The following is a 14,562-nucleotide window of genomic DNA, read 5'->3' as shown; positions in this document are numbered from 1 at the left end:
TCGAGGCGACAGAAAAGGCTTCAACCAATCAAATACAAGGAAACAAAAGTGACGGCACAGCAACAATGATGGATCATCTGATAGCTTGTGGGTCGACACATCCCATTTTGTTTGACAAAACTAACAAAAACTACAAGGACAACGATATAAAAGACAACGTGTGGCGTAGCATTGCCAACCAACTCGGCTATCACGACTGTAAGTATGTTGTTTGATAGTTATTTGTCATTGTATAGTCCTGTGCTGTAGTAGGCTAGCAGGCTAGACTACATTTGGGATAGAAAGCTAACACTACTATTGTCAGAGATAGAGACAGAGGCTGTGTTTACTTTGAAAATTTAGTGAGACTATTAATACTATACTATACATTCTTTGTGTGATAGCTATAGTTTCTTGTCGACTGATTTTGACTGGTTAACTGTTACGTGTCTAATTGACATTACAAAACGCACTGTGTTTTAGTTGAAGATGAAAAAAAAACTGTGGAAAAACCTCAGGGACACCTATTTGAGGAAAAGGAAACTAAAAGTGGACAGGCTGGAAAACAGAGGAAGAGGTGGAAGTATATGGAGTGCATGAGCTTCCTTGAGGCTTCTACTTCTTTCAGAAGGGAGCTGTAGCCTGTTCAGTTATTCAGATTTATAAGCTTCTTCTTTTTTCAAGTTCTTTGAAATACAGCAATGAAGTTGAAAAATAATGCAGAGTTTGTACAATGAGGTGGCACAGGAAAGTTTACAGAATGCTTTTGAACAGGGTCTGCAGCAGTCTTGAGGAGGAACAGCAGGTGGTAGATTATGCAGGTCACTGCATATCTGAGAGCGAGGGAGAGCCTTCCTGTCCACCTCCTCAGAAAAGAAAATCTAAGGATTTTTTGAGGATTATTTAATGAGGAAAGAGGCCAGGGAGGAGCAGAAAGTCAGGGAGTGAGAGGAGAAAGATGAGACCCACACAGCAAAATCCCCAGTGTTAAATTAACACCCCAAAGTGTACATATGAGTCCATCTTGCTGGGTGTTAAAAAGTAACACTGAAGCAGTGTTAAAGTTAATGAGATAATTGATTGATGATTGAGTGATGATTGATAATTAGTGGAGACACCTGATGATAATAAGCAGAATCACTGAAGGAAAGAGAGAAAAAAAGGTGTTAATTAATATTTTATGGAATGTTTCATTTCAAGTCACCATGAAAGAGGTCAGCGTTTGCTTTAGTTGGGCTCTTGACTCTTTACCTTTTATTATTAATTTTTCTCTGACTGCTCCAACTTTGTGTTTGTAAATCACATTTGTTATTGTCAGAGAAAATAGGATCTGGTCACAATATAATTTGATGATATATTCGTCATGTGATGGCCTGATGTTGTTTAGAGTCTAAATCTCTGACCGTGTGCTTGATGTGTAGCTTTAGTATTAATGATTGTAGTCCTGTGACTTTACAGCTTGAGATCCAACAACAGTATGACTTTTCCTTTTTTTAGAGAACAATACATTATGCACTGAAGCTTTTGTGTTTAAACACACACAGACATCAAGAATCAGCATATGATTCTCAAGAACGGTGACGATAAATAAAAAATACTGACATACAGATCAACTCTGAACATCACAAAACAAGCTACTGTCACAACAAAACAACAGAAAAATAAAGCAAACATGAACAATCTATGAAAATTACAGGACAATTCAGCTGCATAATTTATTCATGCAGCAATGCATGATGGGAGCCATGGATGAGTTTTGATTGGTGGCTCCCATCATGCACTGCAACATGAAGCACTTTGTTTGATTGTCACCATTGTTGAGGGTCATATGCTGATTCTTGATGTCTGTGTGTGATTCAAAAAACCCTTCAGATTATAAAAGCTCTGCTGGATCTCAAGCGGTAACAGATTTACTATAAAGAAATAATATAACATCTATATCACCAGTTAATACTAGATGTCACCAATGAATCTGTTTTATATTTCATATTCATTACTAGACACAGTTTCCATGGGAACGGTGCAGCTATAAAGCCCGCCACTAGGGAACATGGTGGCCGTGGCTGTCATCACTATCAGCGATTAAAAAAGGGATTAAAGTATCGCCACCACAAACCAGCAACTGTATACAATCTAACCCTAACACGTTTTATCTGTACCTCTTTTGATGTGATTGCCCAGAATTATTTTACTGCTTATTAAGTACACTCACTTAGTCAAAGTAAAGCTTACAGAATTGCCACATTTCTACTTCTACTTTATTGCTGTCTGAATGCTTTGTAAATTTTAAAACAGCAAATGAAAAATCTTCAATGAAGTTATTGCATATATTACAGGTCTTGATCTTTCAAACTGCTTTTCCATTTTCCACATTTTAAAATGAGGGAGAAGTTGGACCAGTAATCCCTACATTATTCCCTTCTAAAGTGATTAAAACATTCTCCTGATGTACCAAAGAGATTAAAGATTCGACAAAAGTCTGAGATTGTATTTTTTTTTCATAAATTCCAACAACAAAAACACTGCAACACACTAACTTTAACAATCATTTCATTTAACAATTCATTATGTAAAAAGTGAATAATCAGTAGCCAAAAGTGCAAATTAAATGTTTAGTAATAAAATATATACATAAATCTAATAAAACTCTAATACCCTTTTCACACATTCAGTACACATTCAAACCACAAAACAGTAAACAACAAACAATTAACAGTGTATAAAATGCTTGTTTATTTTATTCATTTATGTACAATTCATTGCAAATAATATAAATAAAAATAAATAAAAAAGGAAACAAAATATAGTCCAAAACCCTAAAAACAAAAAAGCACAAAGTTCACTTCACCCCATCTCCTTTTTATTCCCCTCAGTCACATTCCTTCTAATGACTTCTGGAATTTTGGAATCAGAATTTTGGTCATCTTGGTTTTTGAGATGCAAATTCCTCTATAGTGTCATCATAGGAAATCGTGCTTCCAAGCCTGGTGGTTGACACTATTGACTGGCAGACCACTGAGTCTTTCTTGTGCCATGGAGGACCTTAGGTAGGTTTTTATCAACTTGAGCTTTCTGCAGATGCTACTGTCACTGGTAGTGTGCAGGCTATTCTCAGTAGGTTTGGATAAAGCCCAGTCAGCCCTTTTTGGTGGAGAAAGTTGAGAAATTCAAATGCTGTCATGCTTGCCTTTGGTAAGTATGGAAGGCTCTGGATTTCTGTGGTCAGTTCCTGCCAGTTAAGGTCAGTCTCCTCCCCATCAGTCAGTGTGTTGCCAAGTAGCTCACATTGCTCTTGGAGTGCCTTGTCATCCATGTCAGTGAAACTGAGCAGAACACCGAATTTATCACTTACGTTCTTTAGTGATGTGAAACGATCTTCCAGTGACTGTCAACAACAACATTAAAGAATGTTACCTCCATCCTCTTTACTGCATCATTCACAGTCTCGTCTGCTGCCTCATAGCTAGGCTGCCATTTTGAGCTTCGAATCCTCTTCTGCGCCAGCACTGCCTCCACATTCATGTTCTCACAAGACTCTCTCACCTTTGACAGGATACGTGACCTTAAATGGTTAGTTCACCCAAAAATGAAAATTCTGTCATTTATTACTTACCCTCATGCCGTTCCACACCCAGGGCCGGCTACTGTATAGGCGGAGAAGGCTATTCCCTAGGGCCTCGGGCTTGGAGGAGGGGCCTCCATAACATCCCTATACGCTAGTGCACCAATCAAGAGCAGCAAAATATAAGCTCTTTGTCCATTGGATATAAAGAATTGTCACTCACCTGTAGTGAAACCAATTAATATCACCGTTTAAATGTGAATCCCACCCTCTGAATGTATGAATGAAGAGATTGTACGATGATGAGTAAAATCCAGCTTTTCTGCAAACTGATCTGATGGCATCGAAATGAACGCATCCTTCAGGGGCTGCTAAGCGTAAGGCTAAGCAGGCACAAAAAGAAAGTGCAGCTCGTAATGCAGGTATCTGTTTTGGAGTGATTGTAATGTATTGTAAAAATAAACTAAGCTTATTCTGATGATCAGCGCCAGCGTTCATTTTGGGATTGATCATTTGACGTTATTCTGAGTTCAAAAGAGCGCGAGACCCGTAGATGTACTTTGAATCCGCTTCTGACACTGAATCTAAGCGTTTAATGCAGAGTTTTGTCAGAAATACGTTCTAGTGACATCCTTACGCGATGACGTGAAAGAACCGCTGAATCATTTTTTTTGAACGGGTTCATGAACAGTCCAAAAGAATCTGTACGCGGAAATGACTCGGACTTCCAGTCACTATTAGATAATTCAAGCTTTTTACAGTCTATCCCTGCGTCTCAATCAGCTCCCTAGCTCCCTAGGTTGTGAATCAGTATATCATGAAAGTGAATGTGAACAACTACACCATCCTGTGCAGCCATGAGAACAGTTCTGAGCATATAAGCACTATGCAGAAGTGGAGGGAATTAGAGTCGCAGGCTACAACAGGTCAAACCGTAGACCAGAGACAGATGACCCTTTTGGAGGAAGAAAGAAGAAGTGGCTAAATGTTCTCACAAGACTGTTAGCAATTATACAGTCTCTTGCTGAGAGGAATCTTGGATTTAGGGGATCCACAGACAGACTCAATGTTTCTGATAATGGCCATTTTCTAAAGGAAGTGGAGCTCCTGGCAAAGTTTGATCCAGTCATGCAGGAGCACTTGGCTAAAATCAAAGATGGAAGCACACACACAAACTACTTGGGGAAAGACATACAAACCCGACTCCAAAAAAGTTGAGACACTGTACAAATTGTGAATAAAAACAGAATGCAATGATGTGGAAGTTTCAAATTTCAATATTTTATTCAGATTACAACATAGATGACATATCAAATGTTTAAACTGAGAAAATGTATCAGAGTAATGCACATTTTGTGATTGTTAAGTGGAATTCACACTGTAGAGAAAATGCACATTTTCACTGTTGTTACTGTCCTGCTACAGTAATAAGAAAAGTGCAGTTAATTACTCATCTTAAAAATGTAAACAAAAGTTGGCTATTCCTGGCCAGGAAGCTCAATCTCCACTCCTGCATAGCCCAGCAGCCACTGCTCCACTTTCTACTATTTCAGCACAGACTTCTCATGTCATTACACAGGTGCCTGTCTTGCCCCATGGCTATCCAAACATCTTCATCTCCAGTTAGATCAGTGTTTCAGTCTCCAGCAATGACAGTCTAGGACAAGTCCTTTATGTCAACCTTTGCAACCTGTGACAACGTGCCCTCTTTCTGAAGCTCCATTTCCTCTTTCTGCATCCACCCAAGTACTTCCATCTCCGACTATTTCCTCTGTCCTTGTTCCACCAGAGCAACCAACAGTAAAGCGTCCTCAACCAAAGAAGAACAGAATCAGATGTGATAATTGCGATATGGAATTGAATAAAAAGAATGTGCGAGTTCACATTAGAAGAAAGCACACCACAGTTAAACATTAGAACGACATTTACTATGCCAGGTCATTGACAGTAAGCATGGAATTTTTGCAGTGGCAAAATCTTTCAGTGCACCATCAATTCCCATCCATGTTCAAAAAAGGATATGAGGTGTGAATGATAAAGTTATGTGTGAACTAGACCAATGTAATGCTAGTGCTGATAGATTTTGCACAAAGGAGTGGCCTGAAGGAGTGCTGCCATCTCATGTCCTTAGCTTTCTGTCCCAAAGGTGATGGCAATTCTGTTACCCTAAACGAGATGGTGAAAGAAAAATGGTTTGGAGAAAGTAGGAAAGATGCATGCATCAAAAGGCAATGCATGGCAAACAAAGAAGATGTGCAACTTTCTGTAGCGATCATATTTGATGGACCCTCAACAAAAAAATATATATCAGTGTATGAGCCAAAATGTCTTATTATTGCAGACTTGGAAGAGTGACTGTTGTATATGACAGTAAGAAGATCACATGGGTCTGTCCATGTAATAAAACAAAACAGTCATGTATTCACAAAGCAATAGCTAGCTCAGAGCTCTCTTCCAGAAGGTGAAGACCACTGAAAGGATTGATTCCATGCAGATTCCTCAGCAGCAGTCTGAGAGTCTGGATGACTGTAGTGATCATCAGTACCCACCTAATGATGATGGAATAGAGAGGATGGTGCGCTATTTGATGAAAAATAAATCTCTGCCTGTGGACCTTCCTCAAAATTTGGTTAGTGGTCTACAACATGAAAGTGAATTTAGACACCAACTTTTAATTATAACCTCACAAGCAAAGATTCTGACCTTTACTGGGGTAGTTGAAGGTAAATATTGTTAAATAAAACATTCAAATTGTTTAAAGAGTGTACTGTTATTTTGTATTTAACTTTTCTACTCTCTGTTAAGGAATTTCAACTTTATGATGTAGCAACTGCAGCATGATGTACAGGTACCAGGAATTCACTGATGGTATCCATAACTTTAATGACCACCTTCTGCTTTCTCTTCACTTGTGTGTAATTCTTCGCAATGCTCTTCAGGTAATATGTGTAACTATTGATGTTGATATTGTTTTGTGTAATAAGTATTAAGTCATGTAACAATCTTTTTTCTTTATACTCTGTGAATATGCCTAGAATCACACTGCTGTTAGTTGTAACGGAGCGGGACTCAGGCAGGGATCCATTTGCAGTGCTTTATTAAAAGTGGGTGAACTGGGTTTCACTCGGTGAAACAAGACTTCGCCCTGAGGTGGTGTGTGTGTGAGTCTTAAATAGTCCAGATAATGAGCTTAGCTGTATGTGGCAATGGGTGATTGGTGTGGAATGTGTGCATGTGACTGGCAGGGAGGATTATGGGAAGTGTAGCCCGGGAGTGACTGGAACGTGACATTAGCAGAGTAATGAGCATACTTGAAGCCACTGCTAAAGCAAAATTCCCCAGCAAAGACACAGTGCTCCATGTTTACCTCCACTTTGAAGCCTTGAGCAGCCATGTTTATTCTTACACCTGCATCAATTGTGGTTATTACCCCAAAGTGGTGATTATGGATCTCAAGAAAGGTGTCTTCAGTATTCCTTGTAAGTATGTGTTGTGTACATTGTATTACAAATGCTTTCTAAAAACGGCATGTTCCTGATTTGTGAATTTGTGTTTTGTAGTCAGTAATATAGCCACACCACCATCAGATTTGTCTCTTTTTGGGAATCCGTAACGATGGAGATGATTGGCCGGGGATTTCTTTCAAGTAATGTTTAATGTGTAATATTATTTAGGTCTGTGTAACTAAAGAAACAATTTTTCTTTAATGTACTTATACACTCTTTATTTCTCATAAGGTGGCAGGAAAAATCCCTTTGTAGTTTGCCTAAGTTATGATTGTTGGGCTCCTTGGATTGGCCCTAATACCAGAAAGTCAGACATTGTTCTAAACACTGAGCATGCAAAACTACAAAAAACAAAGTCCTGTGATGTTCCAGATCTTGACGTCACAGATGAAAGGTTAGGTGATGAGCTCTTTAATCTTAAGGTAAGAACACATGCACAACATCTAATTACGTTTTGTAACAATTTTGGTATTAACCAAAGCCTGTCATATGTTTAGGTTGATGCAGTGAGGAAGCTGTGCAAAGAATGTGGATTGGACACAAAGGGATCAAGGATGGATCTTGTGTTACATTTGCGAACAGAGATGCAAAACCGCTCTGCATATGACAAAATCTTCCAGCAGATTTGGGGTGCTTCTGGTAAATTGCCTAACTCTCATCTCTTAAATGTCTATATAATTTTAAAGGGGTGGTTCAATGCGATTTCACTTTTTTTTAACTTTAGTTAGTGTGTAATGTTGCTGCTTGAGCATAAACAGTATCTGCAAAGTTACAGCGCTGAAAGTTCAATGCAAACGGAGATATTGTCTTTTAAAGTTATGGCAGTTTAATGCCTACAAAAACGGCAGGTTTGGACTACAACGAGCTTCTTCCCGGGTTGGTGACATCATAAACCCTTGCTATTAACATAAACACTGCCTCCAGGAACACGACACAAAGTGGGCGAGGCCATGTAGCGCAGCATAATGGAAGCGGAAGAGTTGTTTACACCGAACACGAGCTGCGCGACGCGACGCGTCAAAAGATATAGAACCCATTATAATCAGTGATATTTTCTACACTGGATGCGGCGCTGAAGAAGCTTCCAGAATCTACACGAGTTCAATGCTGGATTTACACAAAGGCTTTTACTGAAAGATGAAGCAGTTCCTACTTTAAAAGCAGAAGCTGCTGTTTATCAGCCCCAAACTGTAAGTACGTTTTATTGTTTGTACATGTCTTTTAAACGTAATGTTATAGTTCTGTTGCTATTTTTAATGCATCTAGGACATACAAAGAGCAACTCGTTTTTGCTAGCCAGTTAGCTAAGTTCTAGTGCAACAAACGTCTATGTTCATAGACAAACAGTTGTTCATGTTATAAATTAAACCCTACCTTTGCAAAAATGCGACTACTCAGTCATGTATTCGGCTACAGTAAAGCTTTAATCAGGATAAAACTGTAACATTATATTGAAAGCTAACAAACAGCAGTGATGGCATATCTAAACACTTTGACACTAAATGAAATACCATTTATAAACGTCCTTTAAAAGCCGCGATTGCAGAGATTCTGCTTTTTCCTCTTCATCTGGGTCTGATTCGGCTCAATTTGATACACTAGTATAGGCGCTATTATTTACATTTCCACATAAGCGCGTAACAACGGATGCTAAGGGGCGTGGCGTTTCCGGACGCTTCAGCAAATCACAATACACTGGGCCAGCTACCAACCTGCTAACCAATCTGAGCACGTTGTGTATGTCGGAGGGAGTGGCTTCATAGAAGCAGAAAGTCAAACGAGCCGTTCATATGACAGTGGAAACAGAGGTGTAGAAAAAAATGTAAAATATATGAAAAATACAGCGTTTTCAAAAAAACGAAGCATTAAGACATGTTAAACTGTGCCCCAAAAACACAATCAAGCCTAGAAAAAAAAACACTGAACCACCCCTTTAATAATAATAATAATAATACATTTAATAATGCATAAATATGTAGCTTTGATTGAAAAAAATAAAATAATGTCCCAGGAGTTTAAATTAAATTCATTTTCAGCAAAGCATTCATTGGAAGACGCAATTTTTCATTTGCTATAAGAACCTACTTGCAGTTTATACATGGGTTAATTAACACTGAGTAAACTAGTCTCCACCCACTGACAAATTGTTGGTAAAAGTAGGTAGATTCACAGGTATGAAGAAATTATGAAAACCTAATGAAAAAAATAAACTAAATTATATATATATATATATATATATATATATATATATATATATAAAACAAAGTTAGTAGTTGAAGTGTTTTTTGTATTTATTTATTTTTTGTATTTTTGTAATTGTAATGATTTTTACATATATTTTTTACATTGTACTTTCTTTAAATTGTGCTTTTGTACATTTCTCTTAGGTGGCTGGGCAGTCATTACATGTCCATGTGGAATAGTGTATTCCATCAAATTCAACATAAGAGCAGAGTCTCCCAGAGACTTTGCGGATTTGCTGCTGAGTTGGAAGCACTTTCCTAATGTTGTAATATACAACTTTGCTAGAGGACTTGCTGCAGCACACGTTAATCTTTGTGAAGCAGATTCTCTACCTTTCAGTCCCCATGAAGGGAGACTTGCTGAACCATCTACAGCAAATATCCAGCTAGCAAAGGAAGGCAAGCTCAAAGTTAATCTACCATGGTTGAAAAATAAGAAGGAGGATGAGGATACCAACTGCCATCCTTTGACAGGATCATCAGAGCATTATGCTTTGTATGACAGACTCCATGAATTCAACACCAAAGACCCAAGAGATGCTCTTAGGAGAATCCAAGTAGTCCCAGAACTTTGTGGATGGGTAAATACTCAAACCGCAGAGCAACCTTTTGCTGCAATGCGCAAAAACAATTATTTCCTGAACATGCTCACGCCATCAGGACACACATTTTTGAAGCACAACATCATTCACCATTATAACACAGCACAGAATAAGAAAATGGAGGACAGCCGAAGAAAAGTTGTATCACCAAGTGATCAGTTAACCTTCAATGGTTATGGTCAGATAATATTAGTAAGTTTTTTTTTGTTATCTTACAATGACCATTCATTTTTTCATGTAATGTATAAATCACTTTTTCTTGTACTGTATGTGAAGGTACACCTCCACAGTCCCTAAATGATAGTGAGAGACTCACCTGTGATATTACACAAATAGACCAAGTACACTGTAAGTAATGTCATGATAAACACTGCACTTGCAAAATCTCACTTCACTTAATAAATACAGTTGGATCATAATATTTTGTCTCTTTTCAGACCCCAGCCAAGGTTCAGTGATTGACAGGTTCAGTGACATGACAGCCCTACGAAATGTGTAGCCAAACAGGGCATGCTGGATGCATCCACAAAGCAGTGACCAAATGAAGATGGTATGTTGAACTGTTTTGCATTTTTATGCAAAGTGTTTACAAATGTTTTTGTTTTTCTAGATAAAAAAATGCTTTAAATGAAAAGGAATCACAACAATTTTTGGCTCAAGTAGGAGCAACAATTCTGGTCAGATCAGATTTTATTACCTTGGGACATCCAAATGATGTTGAAGGGACTGTGAGTATTATCACATGCAATATCATGCTTTTGTTTTGTGATGAGCGAATATTAAATTTGGTTTCTCTCAAATTATTACAGATTTTGAATGCCTGCCTTTCAATGGTCAGAGATATTGCTGACTTAAAGGTAATATTTTTATATATATATATATATATATATCTTCTGTTTTTTTGGATTGAGAAAGTGTGCACAAGTGATCCTTTATTAACTGTAATTTTAAATGGAATCTAACAGTACATAAAGGTCCATTTGTTTTAGCACATATGTGACAGTGACATGGTTACCACCACTGTGTGCAGACCCTTTAGCTAACTTACCCATAAGTATGACTGAAATTTTTAATAGAAGTTAACTAGGGTCATTTTAGGTGGCATTTAAAAATGTTTGTTGTCTGTATAAGGACCATATAGCAGAATTCATCTTACTGCCTTCCTGGGCATCAAACCATTGGATGACATGTGTAAGTCTATTGTGTTTAAATGATCAGTTCTTCTTAATGCAAGAATAACACTTGATATTTTGACATGACTAACAGTTGTGTCTTCCAAGAATCATTTAATAGGACCAGTTTTACAGATCATGAAACCAGAAAGCAGAGAGATGTATAATTCACTGTACGGCACTGACTTCAGCGATTGTCCTTACATTGATCCCTACAGGTTTTTTCAGAAAAAATATTAAGAGTTCAAAAGAAGTTCAGGATTATGGTAGTTCTGTTTTGTGCCATACATCCTTTTGCATGCATTTTGTTTTTTGTTTTATGGCTCATTTTTCATTGATGCTTAAACTATTTAAATCTACCTTATCACTGGAATTATATTTTATAGTTCAAAGATAAAATTGTTTAACCAATGATAAATGAGCCAAGAATTTGTTTGGGGTTGTTCTACCCCAGTTTGTTTTATTAGTATTTAATTATTATTTTTATTCCATTTTTGTTTTAATTGTTGTTGTTGTTTAAATGCTTTGTAGAATATTTGCACAGCAACTACATCCTGGGCCGTGGAAAGAGTATGGACGTGATGATCTCAACGTAAGACGTTTTCTTGTTGCATCACTAAATTCCATTTTAGATATTCAACCACATCGTTTATTTTTGAATAATTATAACATGTTTATTTCAATTTAACTCAACAGGGTTCTCCAAGGCAGGATTGTTCAAATAACTGTTGAGTGTTTGTGTTGAAGAATTGTTTAACAATAAGAAATGTTTATTTTCCTTGATAGCTTTGTCAGATTGCTGTCTTTCATTGTTAATTTATTTTTTAGTTTATGAGCAAAATCAATATCCAACAAACTTAAGATATTGATACAATCAAACAAAATAATTTAAAGCTCATTACTATTGTTTATGTCTGTTTTGATGTAACTTGCTATTAATGTTACAGTACGCACTCTATGTTGTAATGGGAGGCGTCTTTGATTTTGCTGAGGTGAGCTATCAAAACTAATGATTTGAGGAAAAGTTTATTCTCAAAGGGTGATTGCGATTTACATTAAGCATATTTTCCAGTCTGACATGGCTGCAGTAAGGAGATGGTGGTGCTTGCTCCTGCTAACAAATAAACCTGTGAAGTAAGCTCATTTCCAAGTTCTTCCAATAAATAAACATATTTATTAGTAGTAGGTGATGGAGGAGTAGAAGTAGCAGTTTTTTATCCTCTCTTTATTTATGTTGATTTGCACAGTATTTGGTGTTTTATGGTGATTTTTCCCCCCTCCTGTGTGGAGTAAATACTTTCTAGGGAAACTAGTTCACTTGTTTTTTTTGTTTTGTTTGGTTTTTATATATAATTTAAGATCGGATGCTGAAAGAAAGCTACTCAGAAAAAGGCGCAAAGAAATGAAAACAGGTATAACTTTAATTAAAATAGGTTTGTAACAACTGATCTGACAACTGATGATAAAATGTTCAAGTTCCTTTTTCCATAAATATTTCATGATTGATGTACAGTATTTGTGTGAACTTTCTTTTTCTTTCTTTCTTTCTTTCTTTTTAACATTATAAATGTATGCTATTATTTGACTAGTATTTTATATTGAATAATATTAACCAATTTCTTTTTCAGCAGATGCCACCTGAGATCCTGAGACACATCCTCATGAATGTGGTCAAAGAAGATGGAGATGTGGCTTTCTTCAGACTGTCTTTGACATGCTGGCTTTTCCATGTTGTTGTTTGTGATGCATCATTCAGAAAAGACGTTCATTTTGCCTGGATAGACAGTAAGTTTTCATTTTATTTTATTTTTTTATATTTTTACCAGTAGATGATAGTTGCATTTTAAGCTTTGCTCAGAACTTTTTTATTGCTTTAAATCTCTTTCTTACAATAGGTGTTGTCAACTGTGCTATACTGGAGATGGAAGGAAATGAATCCTTCGTGCATTTTACTCGACCAAAGAGTTTAAAGGTTACTGCTCAGCAGACTGCTTTATCTGTGACAATCACTATAGCCCCAAGGACAACAATTAACAAAGTTAAATATAAATGGTCACTTGAGTGACAACTGCTTGATCTGACTGCTGTGATCAGTTTATATTAAATTTAAATTCAGGTTTTTTTTTTTTTTTTATTATTAATAAATGTACTTTAATAATGTACAAATTAAGAGGAATCTTATGTACAGATCACTGTTGAAAACCAGACAAAATATCATTTTATATATATATATATATATATATATATGACAAGTTTTTTTTTTTTGGTGCTGTTAATATTTTTGCATTATCCCCATGAATGTGTACTGGTATTTTAAGTTGTATACAGACTTTATTGTATTGTACTTTTTAAGATTAAAATTACAGAGACAATTACTTGACTCATTTTTGCTTCCACTCAACAGCAAATATGACCTGAATAAAATAAAATGGCTTTATTTTAAAATGTTCTACGCATTAAAAAAACTACTTGCATTGACATTATGCTATTAATCCATCAAATATAGGTTTAAAAACTCTAAAATCATGTGATTTAAAATGTTGTCCAGACAACTATTTTGCATGTGTTTAGAGAAACTGTAAATAATATAGATCTTTAAATAAATGTAAATAATTACTTATTACCATTCATCAGTGCTACTACTATAGAGGTTAGAACATCATCTTAATACAATATTGAGTTCGGTAGTGCGCATGCGTACATGACGTCACCAAAACACCACCGCGCATGCGCGTGACAACGTCCAGTACGTATTGGATCTGATCCAGCTACGTCATCGTGCTACAGGCTGCAGCGAGGACTTCTTGGAAGAACGGGAGTTTGTGTGGAAACAAACGGCTGCCGTGGGGAGCTCCAAGATGGCGCCGTGGATGGTCGTGTTTCTCTAAGCTGAGAAATAAATCGGGTTTTTCTCACAAATGATTATATAAATTTCAGAAAGTTGCAAACTGTTATCTAAAGGTTGTTATTGACTGTTGAATTTAATCAAATATTGACATTGGAGCGTCGAAAAGGATTGTAAATCACAAAATCAACCGCTTCGCTACAGTTCAAAACATGGATGGGGATCTTGGCGCAGAGATGGAGATTGACACTACGCAAGAGAAGAGAAACTTTAACGATACTCACTCGTATGCCTGTAAAGTAAAAAACGGAGGAATTTGTGATTCCTGTCCAAATACACCAAGCAAAAATCAACCTCCCAAAAGACAAAAAAGTGTTGTCGTCTCATCTTCCAAACAAAGTGAACTCTCTTTGAGTGACGTGCAGGAGAATATCATCCGAATTCTCTCTGAAAAGATCAATGTGAGATCCGACCAGATTGAAAGAATGGTTAAGGAGAATTCTTCCAACATTGAGGCCTTAGGCAAATCTCTTACCTCAGTTCATGATGATGTAATGGTTCTGCAGAAAGAAAATGAAAACCTGAAAAATGCGAATGCTGTCCTAGAAAAAAAGTTCAATGAAATGAACACGAAAATTCACGACCAGGAACGT

General features: G+C 36.8%; 2 protein-coding genes across 2 annotated transcripts in view; one reads left to right on the top strand and one right to left on the bottom strand.

Annotated features, from left to right (window-relative positions):
- The window catches only part of LOC125245497 (zinc finger protein 585A-like), a 332,027-nt gene that overhangs the window by 108,282 nt on the left and 209,183 nt on the right, over positions 1-14,562 (bottom strand). The window lies entirely within an intron of this gene.
- On the top strand, positions 1,896-13,533 carry LOC125245726. The gene is made up of 12 exons (XM_048156450.1): positions 1,896-7,020; positions 7,102-7,187; positions 7,279-7,469; positions 7,545-7,686; positions 9,435-10,084; positions 10,169-10,240; positions 10,330-10,620; positions 10,702-12,056; positions 12,137-12,198; positions 12,424-12,476; positions 12,696-12,849; positions 12,960-13,533. Exons 2-6 carry the CDS (start codon positions 7,157-7,159, stop codon positions 10,187-10,189), a joined length of 1,035 nt encoding a protein of 344 aa, XP_048012407.1. The 5' UTR covers positions 1,896-7,020; positions 7,102-7,156; the 3' UTR covers positions 10,190-10,240; positions 10,330-10,620; positions 10,702-12,056; positions 12,137-12,198; positions 12,424-12,476; positions 12,696-12,849; positions 12,960-13,533.

The sequence above is a fragment of the Megalobrama amblycephala genome, linkage group LG1, assembly GCF_018812025.1.
Source record: "Megalobrama amblycephala isolate DHTTF-2021 linkage group LG1, ASM1881202v1, whole genome shotgun sequence".
NCBI classification, from domain to species: domain Eukaryota; kingdom Metazoa; phylum Chordata; class Actinopteri; order Cypriniformes; family Xenocyprididae; genus Megalobrama; species Megalobrama amblycephala.
This window is presented reverse-complemented; position numbering and strand designations above follow the sequence as displayed.